The sequence below is a fragment of the Cervus elaphus genome, chromosome 1 (assembly GCF_910594005.1).
Source record: "Cervus elaphus chromosome 1, mCerEla1.1, whole genome shotgun sequence".
NCBI lineage: Eukaryota > Metazoa > Chordata > Mammalia > Artiodactyla > Cervidae > Cervus > Cervus elaphus.
Window position 1 is genome coordinate 75,631,239 of NC_057815.1, and position 23,250 is coordinate 75,654,488.

The window sequence follows — 23,250 nt, forward strand, 5'->3', positions numbered from 1 at the left end:
TACAATTGACTGTGTACATAATAAAATTAGGAAATCAATGGATGGATTTATCATCTCCAAGAAACTAGAGGTATTGTTTAAAGAACAGTTTAACATTTTATGTCAATACTTTAAATGCATAAGTCACAAAGAGAAGTCAATAAAAATTTAAGTGAGTAAAAGAATACAACAGGCACCAGCCAATATCTACATGAAGGTTAGATTGCATAAAAATTAGCTCGTTTCTTTAAAAATTTAGAAAATGTGAATTATTCAGAAGTTTCACAAACAGGATTTTCTCCCTAAACTATACATGAACAAGAAGGTCCATGACACATAATAAGGTCTCTACTTTGTTATAAAGTAGGTACAGTAGCAGCAGTATTTTATACAAATCACCTTGATTTTACATTTTTAAATATCTGAACCAATACAAATCAACTGTAATTGAGACTTTTAGAAAACTTAACTGTATACCTTTAAGGTACTCAGTGAAATAACCTCTCTTTATATTTGCATATATACAGAGCATTTATTAATAAAATGCATGGAATCCTAGAGCTATTTAAAAAAACAGTATTTTTATGTTCAGCTTTTTTCTTCAAAGAAATTTAAAGCTATACTAACTTTAAGCAAACATACATGAAAAAAGAGATTCATATTTGTTCACACAAATACCTATCCAGAAAAATTCTAAGAATGTGAGAAGGAGTTCTCAACTTTATTCAAAGAAATAAAAAGTATCAAGATTTGTTATGGAATTCTTATAAAATTAAGCTCCTCAGTATACTTGAAATATGACTTATTTGATAAATTTGATTCGCCCGCAAGTGTTGAGGAACATATCACATCCACTATGTTGGCCATTAGTATTTCCTTATCATCACAATACCTGTAAGCATATCTACATAATATCTGATAAATACTCAGGTGGCATAATTCTGTTTTTGTCTACGAATCATGCACCAATATCATCAGCACCAGAGCAACAGAAAAAACCATGATTTCAATTTTGCAGCACATGGATACTCTGCGATTACCTTTATCAGGATAGTACAGAAAAACAATGAAGAATGCAAAAAATACACATTTCTGTTATGATTTTTATATATAATACTATAGAGCTACAGTATTCAACAAAGTAGCCACAAGCTACATAAGGCTATCAAGTACTTGAGACATGACTAGTCCAAATTGAGATGTAAGTATAAAATATACACTGGACTGTGAAGATAGTACAAAAAAAGAATAAAATATCTTAATTTACATGTTGAAAAGATATTTTGAATTTAACAGGTTAAATAATATATATATGACTCACATTATATTTCTATTGAACAGCACTGCTTTAGCAGACCATTTCCAATAATATATTCCTAAACTAACTGAAATTGTACTATCAATAAAAACACTAAAGCAGAGGATTATTTGGAAAAACAAACATTCCAGTATCAAATCTGATAGAAAAGCTTAGTAAAGAAAAACAAAATGCTGTCATTTTATCTTCTATCTCATATTTCTAGCTTAAGGGCAGTAAGGGAAAACAAGGGGCCAGCCAAATTGATAACCAACATGTACCAAAAATGAATGATGTTTTATAGTTACAAAAATGCTTTAGTACAATAAACTTAGGTTTTTTAGAAAAACTACATCTTGGGCAATTTCCTAAAAGACTAGTAAGGTAAGTGTGTAACCCCTCATTGAGTCCAATAGACAGAAACTTCAAAAGAGTCTGGATCTAGAATGGGCCATGATTTTTGCCTAAGGTGCTATATTTATTTATATTCAAATTTTAAAACTATACTTAAGAGTAATAACTATAATAGAAATATGAAGCATTTAGTGTATTCAGAGTTTCAGCAAAATTTAAAAGATCAACTTTATAAACCACTATAAAGCTGTTTTTTCATTAGTCTTCTCATCATTTCACCAATGTAGGTAAAGAATAAAAAATCCATTAACAAAAAGGGTTTTACAGAAACAGAGTAAACTGTAAATAGCTGAAATATAAAACATATACCTAATTTAATTCAAGAAAGTTAATGGCTGATTTAGTATGACCACAGACAACTGATATGATACAATTAAAATACAAAGTCTAACTCTGTCACACATTGGAATATTATTTCAATATAAACACAGTATGTAAGGTATTAATTTAAAAGTTGCTTTTTCATAATTATTCCTTCATAATATAGATCTAAAAGCACTAAGACTAAAGATGAAATGTGAATATCAATTAATAAGATGGGTAAAATCTAAAGAAATTCCTCATGACCTAGCCATGCCACTTTTTCCTATCCTTTAATTATTTAAGTTCTTTTATGGATACAAGTATCACAAAGACATAGACACACAAAAAACCCCAAAATAACAACAATAACAAACTTTCTAGTCATCAATACATGAGTGCAATGATATTCAGTCTAAGTTAATCCCCAGACATCCAAATTCATGAATAAAAATTCATCAGTTTTAAATACACTGAGCCTATTAAGCAAGAACAAAAGCATATGCACAAAAGAGCTTTTAATATATTTCAAAGCCCACAAGAGCCATGGTCTCATTAAAATTATAAATTACACAAACATGGAATGAAGATTCAAACTGCAGTGCAGCTAAGCAGATTACAGAAAACCCCGCGTTCCATATGATAACACACCATGGCCCTCCCAGATGGGGGCTTGGAACAAAAAGGCCATCACCACAGCTAGGGAAAACCTCCTTGTGATCTCTGGTTTCTGTTCAGCAGATGACAGCCAAATAATATGTTGATTATTCTGTTTGTGCTGCTAAGCTTGTAAGATGGAATAAAAGCGATATGATCTATTGTGAACCCAATGCTAATGTGTTGCTCCACTCATAAAAAATATGCTGAATTTATTTTGAAAATATCTTTTATCTGAATTTCAGTTTTTAAATGCATGAATTAAAATAAAAGCCAGGATAAAATTATATTTAATGTGTTGCTTTAAACTAAAAAATGTAGATGACAAGTGAAAAATATCTAAGTGCTTAGCTAAGAGTCAAGTATAATCACCTTTCTTTATTAATAATTTCAGCACTGTGATCAGAGACAAAATACATTTTCAAGTAGGCAATTATATCTCATGAAATATAAATGTAAAATTTAAAAATACAATAATCATTAAGCTAATAAAAAACATTATTGACAAGATAAAAACTAAAATACCAGGGTATACAGAAACACTTTGCTGCAATGTAAATAACAGCACATAGAAGAAATATCTAAAATATTTTTGAATAATAAAAATATCACTGAAGGCCTTGTGAATGTTCATAACTTGTATACAAATGAATACTCACAACAAAACCTATTTAAGATCAAAATGATGAAAAAAAGGCCTATAAAAATAATTTTCAAATATAATAGTATTTATATTGCTTTGGTGACAAAAGTTAATACCTATTTTTTCTCAATTAAATATCCTAAACTTCAACAGAGTAAACTATACCCAAATGAGATAACTAGAATTATGTCTGTAAACACATCACAAAATTTCATGGATAAACATTTTTATGAAAGATAGAATTGTTAAAAATATTAAAAATCATAACATTTTCCAACCTCAGAAATTCTTCGCTGAATTTTCTAGTGAACTTTACTTAAAGACAATGAAGTACCTTATAGGTGCAGGTGAGGGGCTTCCTAGGTGGCTCAGTGGTAAAGAATCAGTTCAAATGCAGGAGATATGGGATCAATTCCTGGGTCAGGAAGATCCCCTGAGGAAGATATGGCAGCCCACTCCAGTATTCTTGCATGGAAAATTCCATGGACAGAGGACCTGGCCAGCTACAGTCCATAGGGTCGCAAAGAGTCTGATGCAACTGACCATGCACACAAGGTAAACATACAGATTACACACTCCTTTCTTAAGGGAGTATTCTGGAGGAGGTACATGATGACGTTCCTTTATAAAAGTGCACTTTGTTCTTCTGCCTAGAGACATAGACTGAGTTTAAAAAGAGAAGCAAAACTGCCTAACATGAAAATATAGTCTGAAATTACAGATGCAAGTGATAAAATTACAACACCTTTAGACAAAAACAGAACAACCTCAGAGTAGACAATCACTTCTTAAGACGCAAAAAGCATTAAACATAAATGACAAACTAGATTACTTTAAAGTCATAAACTTGCCTATCAAAAACACTATTAACAGACTGAAAAGGCAAATCTCAGGGTTGGGGAAATATCTGCAATACCTGTACAAAGAAGGACTCATATTCTGAATATATAAAGAACTCCCCAAAATCAAAGAAAAAAACAGATAGCTCAACAAAAAAGTGGGCAAAGAAGTGAACAGGCACTTCACAAAAGAGAATAATCCAGCAGTCAATATACATATGAAAAAGTGCTCAGTTTCATTAATCATCAGGAAGCTAGAAATTAAACGACATAACTCTTAGTACTTTATACCCATCAGAATTGAAGGATAAAGAAGATGGGGAAAATGAGGTGTGAGCAACTTAAACTCTCACATGAATATAAACTAGCACAACCATTTCAGAAAACAGGCGATTTTGATTAAAGTTGGAAATAAACATAGCTATGATCCAGTAATTTTGCTGCTAGACACGTGCTCAAAAGAAACATGCAAATTATAAAGTATATATTTACATTATATGGAAATAACCCAAATGTCCATTAACAGAATGGATAAAAAAATAGCTGTGATATAGTCACAATGGAATGCAGTAATCAAAGTGAACAGATTACAACCACATGCAACTCACAGACATGAATCTCAGACACAATCGTTAGCAAAGGAAACTAAACATAAGAAATTATACTGTGCAATTCTATATATAAACACAAAGGCAAAACTGTTATAATCTATGATGTCAAAAGTCAAGGTAGTGGTTATCCTTGTGCAAGGAGAGAAACAGGATAGAAAAGAGCATGAAGGTGTCTTCTAGAGTGCTGACTGATAATGTTCCTTTTGGTATCTCGGTGCTGGTTACATGATTATATTTAGCTTCTGAAAAATTCCTTGAGCCATCCACTTATAATATGTGCACTTTCCCATATATCCCCCTTTCTTTAAAAAGGCCATTTTGCACATAAATACAGATACACAAAGGGAGTCAAAATCATTATCATGAGAAATTTAGGAAAAGGGAATGTATATAGAGGGGCTTCCCAGATGGCTCAGTGAGATTCTTCATTGCTGCTAATGTAGGCGACAGGGGTTCTATCTCTAAGTTGGGAAGACCCACTGGAGAAGGAAATGGCAACTCACTCCAGTATTCTTGTCTGGAAAATCCCACAGACAGAGGAGACTGACAGGCTACAGTCCATGGGGTCACAAGAGTCAGACATAACTCAGCAACCAAACAACAACAATGACGTGTATATAATCTAAAGATGAACGAAAGGTTCATATACTACTTATCTGAAAGATCAAATCTGCAAACCATAAGGTAAGTTCCTGAACTCATAAATGGAGGAGCAACAGCCATTTACCCTATTATCGTCCCTCAATTCCCAAACTAAAATACCCTATTTTCAGAGATAACTGGCCTCTCTGTCAGGAGTAGCTACGGGTGCTGCTGCTATCATAACAGTGCTTCTAAAATTGTCTCAGGACTGAAAATTGCCCTCATGTGAGAAACTAAAGTATGACAGAAGGCAAGTATAAAGAATATGTAGGCCATTTTCCCCAGTGCTCTCAAATTTCATAAGCTTTTATTATGAAACCTTATTACCTAATTTAATGGGAATCTTTTGAAAACATTCATTTTACTTTTAGTGAAATTAAAATTCTTTAATCAATATCCTACAAGTTAAATGAAAATTTATGATAATTTGACAATAAATTAAGCTATTACTGTTGTTGTTTATTCGTTAGTGTCTGACTCTGCAACCCCGTGGACTGCAGCACACCAGGCTTATTATTTCCCACTTAAATACTTTCCCTCACTTCTATACTGGAATTAACACATGACTTAGAGCACTATTTTTCCCTTATTGAAAAGATACTTTAAGAAGTCAGCTAAAAGAGATCACCTAAAGATTATATAGCTTATATTTAATTTGTATAATAAATATTTATTCAGTGCTAACTATATCCCGGGCTTCCCTGGGGCTCAAGGGTAAAGAATCCACCTGCAATGCAAGAGAGGCATGCAGAAGATATGGGTTTGATCCCGGGGTCAGGAAGATCCCCTGAAGAAGGAAATGGCAATGCACTCTACAATTCTTGCCTGGAAAATCCCACAGACGGTGGGGCCTGGTGGGTTACCGTCCACGGGGTCGCAAGAGAGTCAGACACAACTTAGCAACAAAACAACAAACAACTATATCCCAGACTCTGGGGAAAAAGGAATAAAACTGGCCAATTTTATGGAAAATACAACAGGTTTATCCCTTTCTCTCTTTTTTGAGTAACAAAATTATTTTTTAACTAATAACATATTCACATACTCAAAAACAATCTAAAAGATATATAGTAAGTCCCAACTAGTTTGTTTTCCTTACGCATCAACATGTAAGATTTAGAATTTGTATACATGTCCAGATTTTCTTCATGCAAATATAAGCAATTATGAATATTGATTTCATTCCTCATCTCCTTTATACAAAAAATAGTTTACTACACACTCTGAACATTGCTTCCCAGGTGGTAAAGAAGCTGCCTGCCAATGCAAGAGACATGGGTTCAATCCCTGGGTCAGGAAGATCCTCTGGAGGAGGAAACAGCAACCCACTCCACTATTCTTGCCTGGGAAATACCATGGACAAAGGAGCCCTGCAAGCTACATGACCCGCCCATGGGGTCACAAAGAGTTGGACGTGACTAAGCGACTGAGTACTGTTGGAGCACTGTGTTTTTCTAGGGTAACTGTTCTGAATCTTCATACAGAGAACATACTTTCTATTTTCAAAGCTGTAGAAAAAAAAATAAATAAAAAAAATAAAGCTGTAGAGTATTTCACTGTACAGCTATGGCAGAATTCATTTAACCACTGTGGCCCCGTGGACTGTACCCTCCTGACAGGCATTAGGCATGCTTCCAACTGCTGCTATTTCAAAGGAAGCTATAATGAAAACTTTTATGCATATGTCATTTTATAAGTATTAATAAGTATTTATAAGTATTAATAAGTATTAATAAATATGTAATTTTATAAGTATCAATACATAAATATATCTGTAACAAATTCCCAGAATTGGTTCTGAGACAAATGTGTAAATGCACAGGTCTTTTTCTAAAAATTACTAATTTTTCTTTTACGGGGGCTATGTCATTTTGCTTCTACCACATATGTCTCAGATGCATCCCAGAAAAAGCTAGTCCTCAAAGAGGTTCTCATTGGAAAAAACTGTATGAAGCTCTTTGCTTCTTTTCCCCCAAATGCACATGTAAAATTTGCTGACTTAATTTTCAAATTGAAAAAAAATCTCATTGATGTAGGGAATCATAATATTAACACCTAACATGCTGGGAGAGCAACTGTCTATCTTCCTTCCTGATATTTCCTTTCATTTAAAAACAAATATACTCCCTCCACTCCAAATTTTTCCTTTAAATTCACATTCAATAATTTATAATTGGGGAAGCAGTCAAACATGCATTTCCCTTTTAAAAGAATGTTTTCCTGAAGAAGCACTTTAAAGTTTTCAGAAAACCAAATCCACGTTACATCTATATTTTCATTTACAAAACTATCATTTCAAAGGTGGTTTAATTTTTATGACTGCCATTTTCAACAGGCAGTGTTACATAATACACTGTTTTTCTTTCAAACCCTATCGTATCAAATATTTCATAATTAAAAACAGCCACTTGAGTTCCCTGGACATTCTATTTAAGGAATTCTTAAGAGAGGAGGGTTCAATTCCCGGATGGGGAAGATCCCCTGGAGTAGGAAATGGCAATCTGCTCCAGTATTCTTGCCTGACAAATTCCACGGACAGAGGAGCCTCATGGGCTATAGTCCACGGCGTTGCGAAGAATCAGACACAACTGAGCGTGTGCGCGCACACACACACACACACAAGTAAATCCAGTTTCAATATTACCACTTTGTAAGAAAATATGTACATGATAATTCTTATTCCACGAATAAAGATATAACAGTATTGATACGTGGAAATCTATGTTGCATTTCAATCATCCATAAATCAGCTGTAAGATAATCTCAGTCCCCCGGAACAAAGTGGCAAGACTAGTTCCTGATCCCAAAGTAAGTTTTAAAAGCACACATTCTATGCCCTTAATCAGCACATGGGGCAGAAAAAGATCTCGCCTAAGCAACGTATATGTAAACGCTGATTTTTACATTAGAGTCAGTATAATGCACTGAGAGCAAAACAACAAGAATTATCTAACAAAGGTAAAACAAAACAAACAAACAAAAAAATGTCATCATAAGTAGCACCCAGGACATAAAAGTTTATCACTCTAGGACAATTTAGGAGAACAGGCATATACAGCATAACGATCTCTGCAGAAATCACATAAATTCTATGAAATGACTGCTGTTCATAATAACTTTGAGCCATCAAAACAAAACCAAAACAAGTTACATTATACTCAATTTGTCTTGTTTAAGAAAACAAAGGGCACATTTTATATTTCAAAAACATTTTAGAAAAAATATTCCTATGATATAAACTTTGGCACATAAAAGGGTAAGATGCAATTATTCACAAATTAACAGATGAATAATAGTATACCACTTGTTAATAAGAGCCCAGTGAATGAGGAATTACGTAAGTAAAATTCTCACTCAAAGTGATAATATACTATAGCTGCCTTTCAGAAGATGAACTGTGATAAGGTACAATAACATCTCAGGGGCCTTTATACATACAATTCTCTGTGCAAGGCCAGGTCTTGGTTAAGAGTCAAAAGAATATCTGATAATTTCTAAAAGCTAGTCATGCAAATTTTCCACTTCAATGACTGGACACACTCAAGAAAATATCCTGATTTAGCTTTTCACTTTGTTTTCTTTAAATTGTGACTGCCAAGTAGACAGGCTGGTCTGGTTTCTAGCTCCAACCTACTAAACAACCTTGCATAATTCACTCAACCTCTCTAGTTCTCCACAGTTTCTTCATCAGTAAAGTGAAATTATATAAAACATGATATGATAGTAAATGGAATCGTGTTAATAAAGTAAACAAAGAGTTACTACATTAGGTCCTGTATCTGTATCTGTATGTATACTATTTTTAAACTGTCACAAGTTACATGGCATTCTACCATATGTTTAAGGCCTACAGTAAAGAAATTATGATCGACTCAGAATCTTTTTCAGTATTTAATGTGTTACTCTCAGGATATAACAACTTTCTCATGTACTCATTTGAATTTATTTAAAATGCCACTATAATCATCTATCTTTAACCTGAAAATGTAGGACTTTTTCCACATGACACATAAAAATCAACATATGATATGTAAAACAATGTTCATGGCAATGTTAATTAAAACAGTCAAATACCAGAAAGAACCCAAACATCCACCGACAACAGAATGAATAAATTCTGCCATATTCATTCCAAAGGAATAACACATGATAATTAAAATGAACAAAATAAAACTACATGCAACTATGTACATGATCTTCAAAACACAATGCTAGGTAATGGAAGAAAGAATGCATATGATCCCAGACAACGGCACTCACCAGTAGGTCCACCTGTGTCCCATGCCACCCCACAGCGGCACCCCACAGCTGCAGCAGTATTACACTACAGAAGTCTAGCACCAACCCGAAGAGAAGTACAAAGGTGGTCACGGTCTCCAAGTGCAAATCAAGATCCAATCTGGATTCTGAGACTGGTTGTAGGGCCTGGGGGTGCTCAGCAGCTCCACCACATCTTTCTGGGTCTGTGATCACAGTCACCACCCCTACCAGCACTACTGAACCCGGCACTGGAGACCCTGCGGTTACCACTGGTGACAGAGGAGGGTAGGACCTCTGTGGACTGTGAGGACTTCTTCCAATTGTTGGAAGAAGGTACACGCTTAATGATCCTAGAGTTCAGGCAAATTTAGAGTCCCAGCAGGAGTAGGCGCTGTCATGCGGCCTGGCCGGGGGAGAGTCCATAGCGCAGCAAGGACACTGCCCTCGTTACCTGGTTCATATACACGCAAACTCTCGAGACCTCTTTGGCCTGAACATCTGCGCCACATTTTACAGGATCTACTCCGTGAGTTGTGACTTTGAAGTACTTGGTCCAAAGAAAGTACTCAGGGAGCTCATCCAGTTGAACCTCCGTGATGCTGCTGCAAGGCCTGGGCCACATGTTGCTGGGAATGTCCTCCACCCTTTGCCATGCCGTGGAGGGGGCTGAGAGGTGACAGTGACAGCAGCAGGGTCGCCTCCATCCCTACTGAGAAGGGGCTCTGAGCTTCTGCCCCAGACCCGTTCCAAGAGATAGCCTGTGAGGACTGCGACAACATCAGGTGTGGAGACCTGCAGGCAGTGCAGACTAGACAACTCACCTGATTTTCCTTACTGTTGTTGGCAGCATTACGAGAGGCTCTGTTAGCATAATGCTTTCCATGCCTCATTCAAATACATTCCTCCAGAATGCTGTCTGTAAAGTAATTAGACTCCAACTAATAAAAATAAAGGGAAAAAATAAATAAAAAATAAAAGAATGCTGTCCTTTCTTAGCCGACTTATTGGCCTTTCACTTCTCCTGAAAGACAGGCTTGTTCCTAGACATCCTGATCCCAATCTGACTGCTGCTACTTCTAAATTCCCTACAACTCCTCCTTCCCCTAAGCTCTTCAGTACAGCGAAGCCAGCCCTCTCTGACTTGACCTTACAATCTGTTTCTTCATACCCTTCACTTTGAAGATAACAAAAACATTTCCAACAAAAATACAAAAATGTTTATCTAAAAAAAAGAATACATATGAACCCCAAAAGATCAAAATGAGACAAAAAGTGAACATACTGCTGAGGAATATACATAAAAGTGATAAAATTATACAGAGAATTATCTAATTATTAAGAAACTGTTTACCTTAAAGAAAAGGAAGATTATACTAAGGGCTTCTGGGATGTCAGTAGTGATTTATGGTTACTGAATATCTGCTTTATATTTATTCATTTTACTATACATTTATGTTTCTATATATTTTATAATAAAAAGGTTTAAAATTATATACTTTCTGAAATAATACAGTCTTAAAGGGAAGAAAGGGCACCTCTTTTTTTTTTTTTACTAACAACCTTGTATTTTCTTGGCCTACATTTCAAATTTTTATTGCAATATTTTAAGAATAAATAAGTTATTATGCTTAATTCTCCAGAATCCTAATTAAGAATAGATTTCACAGGCTTTCCAAATGGCCACACACACAAAAAGAAACCAGACCATTAAAGAGTGTAAGACTGGTTATCCTGCCATATCTTTGCTGAGCTCTATGTTGTATCTGTCACATTTTCTTCTTTTCAAGAAAATGTATGCTTACTTAAAAAAAAAATCTACGTTACATCCAATTTATCCATTGGATAAATCTATGTTTATCCAATCTACGTTGCATAAAATCTACATTACACTTTATGCAAACTACACTCTAAAAAGTATATAATAATTTAGCTCAAAAGTAGGAAGACAAATATTTTCAACTCTCACAAGTTTAAAAACAATTTTAAGAATATCTATGTTTGCATTCACTGTGAGGGTTTGTTATAGGACCGACACAGATATGATACTTCAGGTCCAATCCAATGTCACTCTGTGAGAATGGGTCACTGTGTGTACTAGAAAATATAATAGTTAGATTACAGGATGGATATACAAAACAAGGTACACTTGAAGTTTACTGCATAAAATTTAATTAAGGGTGAAAGTAAAAGTTGTTCACTTGTGTCCAACTCTTTGCAACCTCTTAAGACTATATACTCCATGGAATTCTCCAGGCCAGAATACTGGAATGGGGAGCCACTCCCTTCTACAGGGGGTCTTCCCAACCCAGGATCAAACCCAGATCTCCCACACTGCAGGGAGATTCTTTACCAGCTGAGCCACCAAGGAAGCCCAAGAATACTGGAGTGGGTAGCCTATCCTTTCTCCAGCAGATCTTCCCAACCCAGGAACCAAACCAGGGTCTCCTGCATTACAGGTGGATTACGGGTATTCACACAAAATAGATCCAATAGTGTCTAATTTAAATTATACTGAAGCTGTTTTAAATACTACAATTGGAAAAACAAATACACAGGGCATTTAAATGATTATATGATTACAAAAGAGATAATACTAACAATAAACTGACAAACTGCAAAAACATGCATACAAATATAATCTAGGAAATCCTAAAAGTTCCATCAACTACAAGCATCCTTTAATATATGCTTGATACAACTTTCAGATGCCACTATCCAAGAAGCACACATAATAAAATTTAGAAACAAGACTGTAAACACTTTCATTAGGCTCCAGATATCAATACAATGGCAACAGTATCACCCAAAATGAAAACAGAGTTGCTCTGGTTATATATTGTTGTTTTTTTGGTGTGTAAATGCACTCAAGGATTTCCCACCAGACTGGGTCCAGCTAATCAGTTATTTGCCCATCTATTAAAGGCCAACTTTAAAAAGTTACACTATGTCCAGCAGGGAGCAGTATTACAACATCCATAAGACTTAATGACAACATGAAACGGACAGAAGAAAATGAAGGGGAAAAAAAAACCCACTTACCATAGGTCTTTACAACAATACACTGAATTTTTACAGTATTTACAGGGCTTCCAGAAAAAAACATCTAAAGCATGTCTCAAAGCAAATATAGGTGATCCATAGTACCAGGATTCCTAAAACAGGAAATCAAAATTATATTAGGCAAAGGTTTCTTTCAGCCATATTTAGTTGAATTAGTACATAATATGACTAAATGTATCTCAATTACTAAAGTGCCATCTTCCTTAGTGGATCAATGGGATTTGGAAGTCAGATATTCAATGACACTTTGGGTCAAGCGATTTTAAAAAGCAGAATATTATTTTATTTACCAGAGAATTTAAGTAGAAGAAGGTCAGTGGATGAAATAATATGTCAATCAACCCAGAGAAAACTGTGGTCAAGGACTTAACAGGAGTTGTTAAACCAACCATATACAGTGTTGATATATAAAGCCCTTCTAAACAATTTGCAGGTTATAGAGAGGATATGACATTCATTTCTGCATGTCAGCATGAATGAATATCTAGGGTTAATTTTAAGAATAAAAAGGCAACAGAGAAGTGGCTTGTAATGCTGGTATGTTAAGATTGATTAGCCAGATATTTAATGACTACGAGGAATGCACATGATACTGTAAAAAAATTCTATGACCAGTCACAATATGTCAAAGGCAAAACATATTATGTTTAATATTCTAGATGTCAAAACCTGCCTCATATTCAATGATAATAACTCCACGTCAGTTCTTATGACTGAGGAAATAATGTATCACTGCTTTCTTTTTTTTTTAGGCCACACCATGCAGCATGCAGGATCTTAGTTCCCAGACCAGAGACTAAACCTGTGGCCCCTGCATTGAAAGTGTGGACTCTTAACCACTGAATCACCAGGGAATCCTAATGTGTCACCACTTTTACCTGAAACATTCAATAGCTTGCCTTATGTGTGTTTACATGCAAAATTTCATTGTTTACACTAAAAACCAAATTTTTGCCATTAGAAAAAGATAACATATGAATATTTACCTTGAAATAGATAAATAATAAAGTAGTTTATGTAATATAAATAACATTTACTTGAAATGTAATAAATAATTCTACTATTTTCTTCAGAGAAAATGACATGAGAGAAAATGACTTGATGGCTGGTAGAAACAAAGATATTAAGGAGATTCTGGTGAATGTGCAGAAAGAAGTAAATAGGATAGATTCTCCATCATCCTAGAGAATATATGTGTCAGGAACAGATGATCCAGAAATAGGAACATTGAAGGGGCTTCTGGTGAAGTCTCAAAAATGGAATGAGACATTATTGAACAGGACAGGAAAGGCAGTCTTTGTTACAATGTAGCAAAACTGAAATGTATTCTACTATTGTGTGAAAAGGAGAACATATAAGTGATAAACCTGGATGTCTAGTTGAGATTTCCAAGCAAAATATTGAAGGCATGTACAACTTTCTCCTTGCTGCTTATGGTAAAATGTGTAAGAGAGGCTAATAAACTGGGGAAGGATAAAGAAGAAAAGGAGATAAACTGAGGAAGTTAAGCAAAAAGAAATCATTACTTGGTGATTTAGAAAATTTTTAGCATGTCTAGATTGCAAAAAAGGTTAACATCACAAATTATTAGGAAAATGCAAATCAAAACCACAAATGAGATACAACTTCAAACTCATTAGAATGGCTATCACCCAATAAAGAACCAAAGTTGCCAGGACATAAGAGAAATTGGAACCTCTGTGTATTGCTAGAAGGAATGCAAAACAGTTAAGTCACTGTGGAAAACACACTGGCAGTTCTCACAAAGTTAAACATATAATTTAGCAATTCTACTCCTAGGTATACACCTAAACAAACTCTAACAGATGCTCAAACTCCAACATTCATTACATTATCCACAACAGGCAAAAAGATGGAAACAGGACAAGTGCCTGCCAACAGCTGTATGGATAAACAAAATGTGCTATATACACACAATGAAATATTATACAGCCATAAAAGGAGTGAAGTTCTGATACATAAGATGGACGAACTTTGAAAAACACTGCTAAGTGAAAAACATTATGTAAATGTTAACAAAGAGCAAATATTACATGATTCCTTATGTGAGGTATGTAGAGAGGCAAACTCACAGAGACGGGAAATAATATAAAGCTACCAGAGACTGCAGTGATGGAGTGGGAAGTTACTGCTCAATGAGTAAAGTGTTTTCACTTGGGATATTGAAAAGGTTCTGCAAAAAGATAGTGACAGTGTTTACACATCATAAATATAGCTAATGCCACTGAACTGCACACTTTAAAAAATGATTATAATAATAAATCTTGTATTATGTATATTTGGGGGCCTCCTTGGTGGCTCAGACGGTAAAGAATCCACCTGCAATGGGGGAGACCCAGGTTCGATCCTGGGTTGGGAAGATCCCCTGGAGGAAGGCATGGCAACCTACTTCAGTTACTCTTGCCTGGAGAATCCCCATGGACAGAGGAGCCTGGCAGGCTTCTGTCCGCGGGGTTGCAAAATGTTGGACACAACTGAGCAACTAAGCACACATGCATACTTTTACCACAAAAAGCTTTTCTCCTACGAAAAAAGGGACCAAGATCTTGAGTCAGCTGAGAAGGTTAACATAATGACTTCAATTAGAGAATTAAGACCAGGCTACTGATAAGCTCTAAACTGAACAACTCTAAAGTTCAGTGAGGGAAAATGATCATCATATATGATAGTAATTCATTAATTCCATATGAGTTTATTTAGGAAATGTTAATAGAAAAAGGAGCCTGGTGTGCTGCAGTCCACGGGTTCACAAACAGTTGGACACAACTTAGCAACTGAACAAAATAAAACAAAATATAAAAAGGAAGCAAGGCTTGCTCTTCAAATTTTTTAAAAATAATCTTAGAATATCAAACAGAAAAATTAATTTCAAATCTTTCATTCTAGAGAATGATAAAACTGTAATACAACACAGACTTAAACTTGTTTTTAACCTTCCATTTTGGGGAATGAAAAAATACAAAAGGTAAGAACATGCCCTTAAATTCCAAAAGATTTTTAAAAGAAAGTATTTTTTAATGACTAAAAATCTTATTTCAGTGCTGGACAACTCTGGTAGAAAGTTCTTTAATCCGAGTTGAAAATGAAATTTCTCTGCTCTGGAGAAACAAAGGGGTCTAATTTCTCTTTCACAAGGTTAAGATAGGTCTTCTGAAACTCAAAGTCATTCATCTCTGAGTTAAATATGCCCCACTTACTATCCGTTGTTTCATATCACAGTCTCTAACCACACTGCTATCTCTGAATTTACTCATTTTAGCAGGACAAATATGCTTCATTGCTTAGGCAAATATCCAACCATAAACTGGACAAATAGAGGGCTAATTCAGAAGGATATGAATGCTGAGTTTGGGCCCAGGTACAAACAGTAAATAAAAGCCTGAATTTTGTCATGAGACAGTTCATCACTGTTGTGAAACCGAGCTCTATCATTTACTAGCTATGCGACACTGGTTAATTTTACGTGTCAACTTGACAGGGCCATGCAATGTCAAGATATTTCCGTTCAGTTCAGTTCAATTCAGTCATTCAGTTATGTCTGACTCTTGGCAACCCCATGGACTGCAGCACACCAGGCCTCCCTGTCCATCACCAACTCCAGGAGTTTGCTCAAACTCATGTCCATCAAGTCAGTGATGCCATCCAACCATCTCATCCTCTGTCGTCCCCTTCTCCCTCTGCCTTCAATCTTTCCCAGCATCAGGGTCTTATATCCCAATGAGTCAGTTCTTTGCATCAGGTGGTCAAAATATTTGATCAAACATTATTCTGGGTGTTACCATGAGGGTGTATTTGGATGACATTAACATTTGAATCCTCAGACTAAGTAAAATGTCCTCCCTAATGTGGGCAGACCTCATCCAATTCATTGAAGGTCTCAGTAGAATGAAAGGCTGGGCCTTAGACCACTAAGAGGGAGTGAAAAGCATCAACATATTAGAGATTCTAAAAACTTTCTAAAAGAGCGTAATAGTGATAGATAGAACATGACAAAAAGAGCAACAGTCTAGCATAGTGTTTAGTAAACTACAGTTCACAGGGCAAATCTTCCAGGCTACCCCCTGCTGTTGTATACCCTGCAAACTACGACTGGCTTTTATATTTTCAAATGGCTCAAACAAAAGAAGAATATTTTGCAAAATGTTAAAACTATATGAAATTCAAATTTTAATTTTCATAAGCAAAGCATTATTAAGACATAGCTGTACTCATTTTTTAATATAAAATTGCACTTTCATGGTAGTGTTAAAAAGGGATGAAAGATGGCATGTGGCCTACAAAACCTAAAATACTTACTATTTGGTTCCCTAAAAAGCATGCTGACACCTGGCCAACCACACACAGGATGGTCAGGGAAGACAGAACTTTTCTCCCTGTGGCAAGGGCTGAGTCAATACTTGAGGAGGATAAAAATGCTTTAGCCTGCCTGGGACGAAGTTAGGTGAATGAAAGTATGGTGGTTGAAAATCTAGGATAGGAGCCTCCTTATCAGGCTATAAGAAAAAGGCCTGTCTTATCTGTTTGTTCTCTGCTTATCCACCTTGATCAAAACACATTAATAAGTCCTACCTATAAAAGCAACATACAGATTTAGTGCAATCCCTATCAAAACACTCATGATATTTTTCACAAAACTGGGACAAGGAACTCCATAATTTATATGGAACCACAAAGACCCTAAACAGCCACAGCAACCTCAACAAAAAAAGAACAGATGAAGGTATCACACTCACTGACTTCAGACTATACTACACAGCTACGGTAATCAAAACAGTACAGCACTGGCACAAAAACAGAACTATCAATGGAACATAACAGAGCCCAGAAATAAACCTACATATCTATGGCTAACTAATCTATAACAAAGGAGGTAAGAACATACAATGGAGGAAAAACAGTCTCTTATAGAGTGATACTGGGAAAACAGGAACAGCTACATGCAAAAGAATGAAATCAGAACATTTTCCCATACCGTATACAAAAATAAAATAAACTAAAGACCTAAATCTAAGGCCAGAAACCACAAAACTCCTAGAAGAAAACAGCAATACACTGTTTGACATAAATTGCAGCAATATATTTTAGATCTGTCTCCTAAAGCAAACGGAACAATAGCAAAAATAAACAAATTGGATCTAATTAAACTTAAAAGCTTTTACAGAGCAAAGGAAATTATTGACAAACAGAAAGAAAATCTACTAAATTGGAGAAAATATTTGCAAATGATATGATTGATAAGGGGTTAATATTCAAACTATATAAACAGCTTAAACAATTCAAAATAAAAACAAAAAACCCCAAACAATCCAGTTTTTTAAATGCACAGAAGATCTGAATAGATATTTTTTGAAAGAAGACATACAGATGACCAACAGGCACAAGAAAAGATGATCAATATTAGTAATTATAAGGAAAATGTCAATCAAAACTACAATGAGATATCACCTCACAACTGTCAGAAAGGCTATCACCAAAAAGACCACAAATAACAAATGTTGGTAAGGAGTTTGAGAAAAGGGAACTCTTATATGCTGGTGGTGAGAATGTAAACTGCTACAGTCACTATGGAAAACAGTATGGAGGTTCCTCAAAAAACTTAAAACAGAACTACAAGATCCAGCAACTTCACTCCTGGATATATATTCAAAGAAACCCAAAACACACAATTTTAAAAGATACATGCACCCCATCGCTCATTAGTCAGTTCAGTCGCTCAGTTGTGTCCATCTCTTTGAGACCCCATGGACTGCAGCATGCCAGGACTCCTTGTCCATCACCAACTCCCAAAGCTGGCTCAAACTAATGTTCATCAAGTCAGTGATGCCATCCAACCATTTCATCCTCTGTCATCCTCTTCTCCTGCCTTCAATCTTTCTCAGCATCAGGGTCTTTTCCAATGAGTCAGTTCTTCACATCAGATGGCCAAAGTATTGGAGCGTCAGGTTCAGCATCAGTCCTTCCAATGAATATTCAGGACTGATTTCCTTTAGGATGGACTGATTGGATCTCCTTGCAGTCCAAGAGATTCTCAAGACTCTTCTCCAACACCACAGTTCAAAAGCATCAATTCTTAGGCACTCAGCTTTCTTTAGTTCAACTGTCACTTCCATACATGACTGTTGGAAAAACCATAGCTTTGACTAGATGGACCTTTGTTGGCAAAGTAATGTCTCTGCTTTTTAATATGCTGTCTAGGTTGGTCATAGCTTTTCTTCCAAGGAGCGTCTTTTAATTTCATGGCTGCAGTCACCATCTGCAGTGATTTTGGAGCCAAAGAAAATAAAATCTGTCACTGTTTCCATTTTCCATTGCTCATAGCAGCATTATTTACAATAGTCATGACAAGAAAGCAATGTAAGTCTCAATCAACAGATGAATGGATAACGAAGATACAAAAACGCAATTTTGCCATTTGCAACAACATAAACGGTCCAGGAGTGTATTTTACTTAATGAAATAAGTCAGACAGAGAAAGATAAATACTGTATGTTATCAATTAATGTGAAATCTAAAAGTAAAGTGAATAAATACAACAAAATGGAAACAGACTCACAGATATAGAGAATAAACTAGTGGTTACTAGTGCGGAAAAGACTACTTTCTCCCATCCAAAAAACACGCATACACACACACACGCATACACACACACACATGCATACACACACACATACACACACACACATGCATACACACACACACACACACACACACACACATAAGGAAAAACAATGGAAAGGGCCCAGGGAATACAGACTCACAGATATAGAGAATAAACTAGTGGTTACTAGTGCGGAAAAGACTACTTTCTCCCATCCAAAAAACACGCATACACACACACACGCATACACACACACACACACATGCATACACACACACACATAAGGAAAAACAATGGAAAGGGCCCAGGGAATACAGAGCAGGAAAAAGGGAAAAGACTACTTTCTCCCATCCAAAAAACAGGCATACGCATACACACACACACACACACACACACACACACACACACGGAAAAACAATGGAAAGGGAATACAGAGCAGGAAAAGAAAAATAAATAGATCCTTAGATACATCTTTGATGTAGAGCAGAGGTTGTGAAACGAGGGCCCAGTAAGTCAAGTCCTGCTCACTCTATTTTAGCAAATAAGGTTTTACTGGAACACAGTCATGCTCATTTATTTACATATTGTCTAAAATTGCTTTTTTGCTACAACCACAGTGCTAAGTAGTTGCAACAAGGACCATATGGTCTGCAAAGTCTGAAATAATTACTATTTGGTTTTCCTAGAAAAATTTTGCTAAATATTGATTTAGAGTTATATAGCAGCAACTGGCAAGACGTAGCTTTTAAATTTAAATAATTAAAACAAAATTAAAAACTCAGTTCTGAGTCATGGCAGCCACATTACAAGTATTCAAAAGTCAAATGTATTTAATGGCTATTATACTGGTCAGTGTAGATACAGAATATTTCCATCAACACAGGAAGCACTACCTGGCAGGGTTTACCTGGAAATTATTATAGATTGCTACAGCTATATTTTAATTCTTGCTTCTAAAAGTGCTACAATGGAGGGGCGGGCAGTCAAGATGGTGAAATAGGTTACAGAATTCATCTCTCCTCACAAGTACACCAAGGATATGTCCAGAAATGGAAATTTCTCACAGAGCAGCTGCTCAACATTAGTGGAAGACTTCAGACACCTAAAAGGACAAGAAAAATCCCCTCACAACCAGGTAGGAGAAAGACAGACAGACAGAAAGGAGCAATCAAAAAAGAGACCAGCACCACTGGTTGGAAGCGGAAGGTAAGGAGAGATTCCTGCACCAAGAAAAATTGCCTCATGGTGGGCAAGTCAGATGAAACAAAAAGGCAACTTTAGGGGATCGTGGGAGAACATAAAGGACAGAGAGTGGAAGAAACCATAAACAAGATGAAAAAGTTAACCCTCAGAATGGGAAAAAGTATTTTACAAGTGAAGCAACTGAAAAGAAAATAATATCCAAAAAATACAAACAGCTCATGCAGCTCAATATTAAAAAAAAAAAAAACCTCAATCAAAACATAGGTGGAAGACCTAAATGATATTTCTCCAAAGACATACAAATAGTCAACAAATACATGAAAAGATGTTCAATAACACCAGACAGTCAATACCCAAATCAACCATATTCTTTTCAGTTGAAGATGGAAAAGCTCTATATGATCAGCAAAAACATGATTGAGAGCTGACTGTGGCTCAGGTCATGAACTCCTTATTGCAAAATTCAGGCTCAAATAGAAGAAAATAGGGAAAACCACTAGGCCATTCAGCTATGACCTAAATCAAATTCTCCATGACTTCACAGTGGAGGTGACAAGACTGGATCTGGTAGACAGAGTACCAGAAGAACTATGGATGGAGGTTTGTAACATGTAGAGGAGGCAGTGATCAAAACCATCCCGAAGAAAAAGACATGCAGGAAGGCAAAGTGGTTATGTGAGGAAGCTTTACAATAGGTGAAGAAAGAAGAAAAGTGAAAGGCAAGGAAGAAAGGGAAAAGATATACCTAACCGAAGGCAGAGTTCCAGAGAACAGAAAGGAGAGATAAGAAAGCCTTCTTAAAAGAACAATGTAATAAGCAGAGAAAAACAACAGAATGGGGAAGACTAGATATCTCTTCCAGAGAAGGCAATGGCACTCCACTCCAGTACTCTTGCCTGGAAAATCCCATGGACAGAGGAGCCTGGTAGGCTGCAGTCCATGGGGTCGCTAGGAGTCGGACACGACTGAGCAACTTCACTTTCACTTTTCACTTTCATGCGCTGGAGAAGGAAATGGCAACCCACTCCAGTGTTCTTGCCTGGAGAATCCCAGGGACGGGGGAGCCTGGTGGGCTGCCGTTTGTGGGGTCGCACAGAGTCGGACACGACTGAAGTGACTTAGCAGCAGCAGCAGATATCTCTTCAAGAAAACTAGAGAAATCAAGGGAACATTTCATGCAGAGAAGGGCATCATAAAGGACAGAAATGGTAAGGACCTAAAAGAAGCAGAAGAGATTAAGAACAGATGGCAAGAATACACAGAACAACTATGCAAAAAAGGTCTCAATGACCTGGATAACCACGGTGGTGTGGTCACTCACCTAGAGTGGGACATCCTGGAGTATGAAGTCAAGTGGGCCTTAGGAAGCATTACTACAAACAAAGCTAGTGGAAGTGATGAAATTCCAGCTGAGTTATTTAAAACCCTAAAAGATGATGCTGTGAAAGTGCTGCACTCAACAAGTCAAGATTGGAAAAGGTCAGTTTTCATTCCAATTTCAAAAGAGGGTAATGCCAAAGACTATTGAAACTACCCTACAGTTGCCCTCATTTCACATGCTAGCAAAGTTATGCTCAAAATCCTTCAAGCAAGGCTTCAGTAGCATATGAATTGAGAACTTCCAGAGGTACAGGCTGGATTTAGAAAAGGCAGAGGAAGAAGAGATCAAATTGCAACATTCCTTGGATCATAGAGAAAGAAAGAGAATGTCATAAAAATATCTACTTCTGCTACACTGACTACACTAAAGTCTTTGACTGTGTAGATCACAACAAACCGAGGAAAGTTCTAAGAGATGGTGGTACCAGAACACCTTACTTGTCTCCTAAGAAACCTGTAATCGAGTCAAGAAGCAACAGTTAAAACTGGACATGGAACAGCTGACTGGTTCAAAACTGGGAAAGGAGTACAACAAGGCTGTATATTGTCACGCTGCTTATTTAACTTCCATGAAGGGTATATCATGCAAAATGCTGGGCTGTATGAATCCTAAGCTGGAACCAAGATTGCCAGGAGAAATATCAATAACATCAGATATGCAGGTGATACCACTCTAACAGCAGAAAATGAAGAGGAACGAAGAGCTTCTTTAAAACTCAACATTCAAAAAACTAAAACATGGCATCTGGTCCCACCACTTCATGGCAAATAGATGGGCAAACTGGAAACAGTGACAGACTTCATTTTTGGGGGCTCCAAAATTACTGCTGATGGTGACTGCAGCCATGAAATTAAGAGACGTCTGCTCCTTGGAAGAAAAGATATGACCAACCTAGACAACATATTAAAAAGCAGAGGCATTACTTTGCCAACAAAGGTCCATCTAGTCAAAGCTGTGGTTTTTCCAGTAGTCATGTACGGATGTGAGAGTTGAACTATAAAGAAAGCTGAGTGCTAAAAAACTCATGCTTTTGAACTGCGGTGTTGAAGACTCTTGAGAGTCCCTTGGACTGCAAGGAGATCCAACCAGTCCATCCTAAAGGAGATCAGTTCTGGAAGGACTGATGCTGAAGCTGAAACTCCAATACTCTGCCCACCTGATGTAAAGAACTGACTCATTAGAAAAGATCCTGATGCTGGGAAAGATTGAAGGTGGGAGGAGAAGGGGACGACAGATGAGATGGCTGGATGGCATCAATGACTCAATGGACGTGAGTTTGGGTAAACTCCAGGAATTGGTGATGGAGAGGGAGGCCTGGTGTGCTACAGTCCATGGGGCAGCAAAG

At 36.3% G+C, this 23,250-nt stretch overlaps 1 protein-coding gene across 8 annotated transcripts in view; it reads right to left on the bottom strand.

Moving 5' to 3' along the window:
• IMMP1L (inner mitochondrial membrane peptidase subunit 1) overlaps nucleotides 1–23,250 on the bottom strand; it is a 73,691-nt gene that overhangs the window by 44,000 nt on the left and 6,441 nt on the right. For 4 of the 8 annotated variants that reach the window (XM_043908694.1, XM_043908696.1, XM_043908709.1 and 1 more), the window contains one exon: nucleotides 12,682–12,794. The exons of 2 other annotated variants lie outside the window; for them this stretch is intronic. In XM_043908694.1, the coding sequence (XP_043764629.1) occupies nucleotides 12,682–12,745 (64 nt within the window). In that variant the 5' untranslated portion in view covers nucleotides 12,746–12,794. Of the gene's footprint in view, nucleotides 1–10,463; nucleotides 10,581–12,681; nucleotides 12,795–23,250 lie in introns of those variants that run through there. 2 more of the 8 variants (XM_043908714.1, XM_043908720.1) reach the window with 2 other exon arrangements.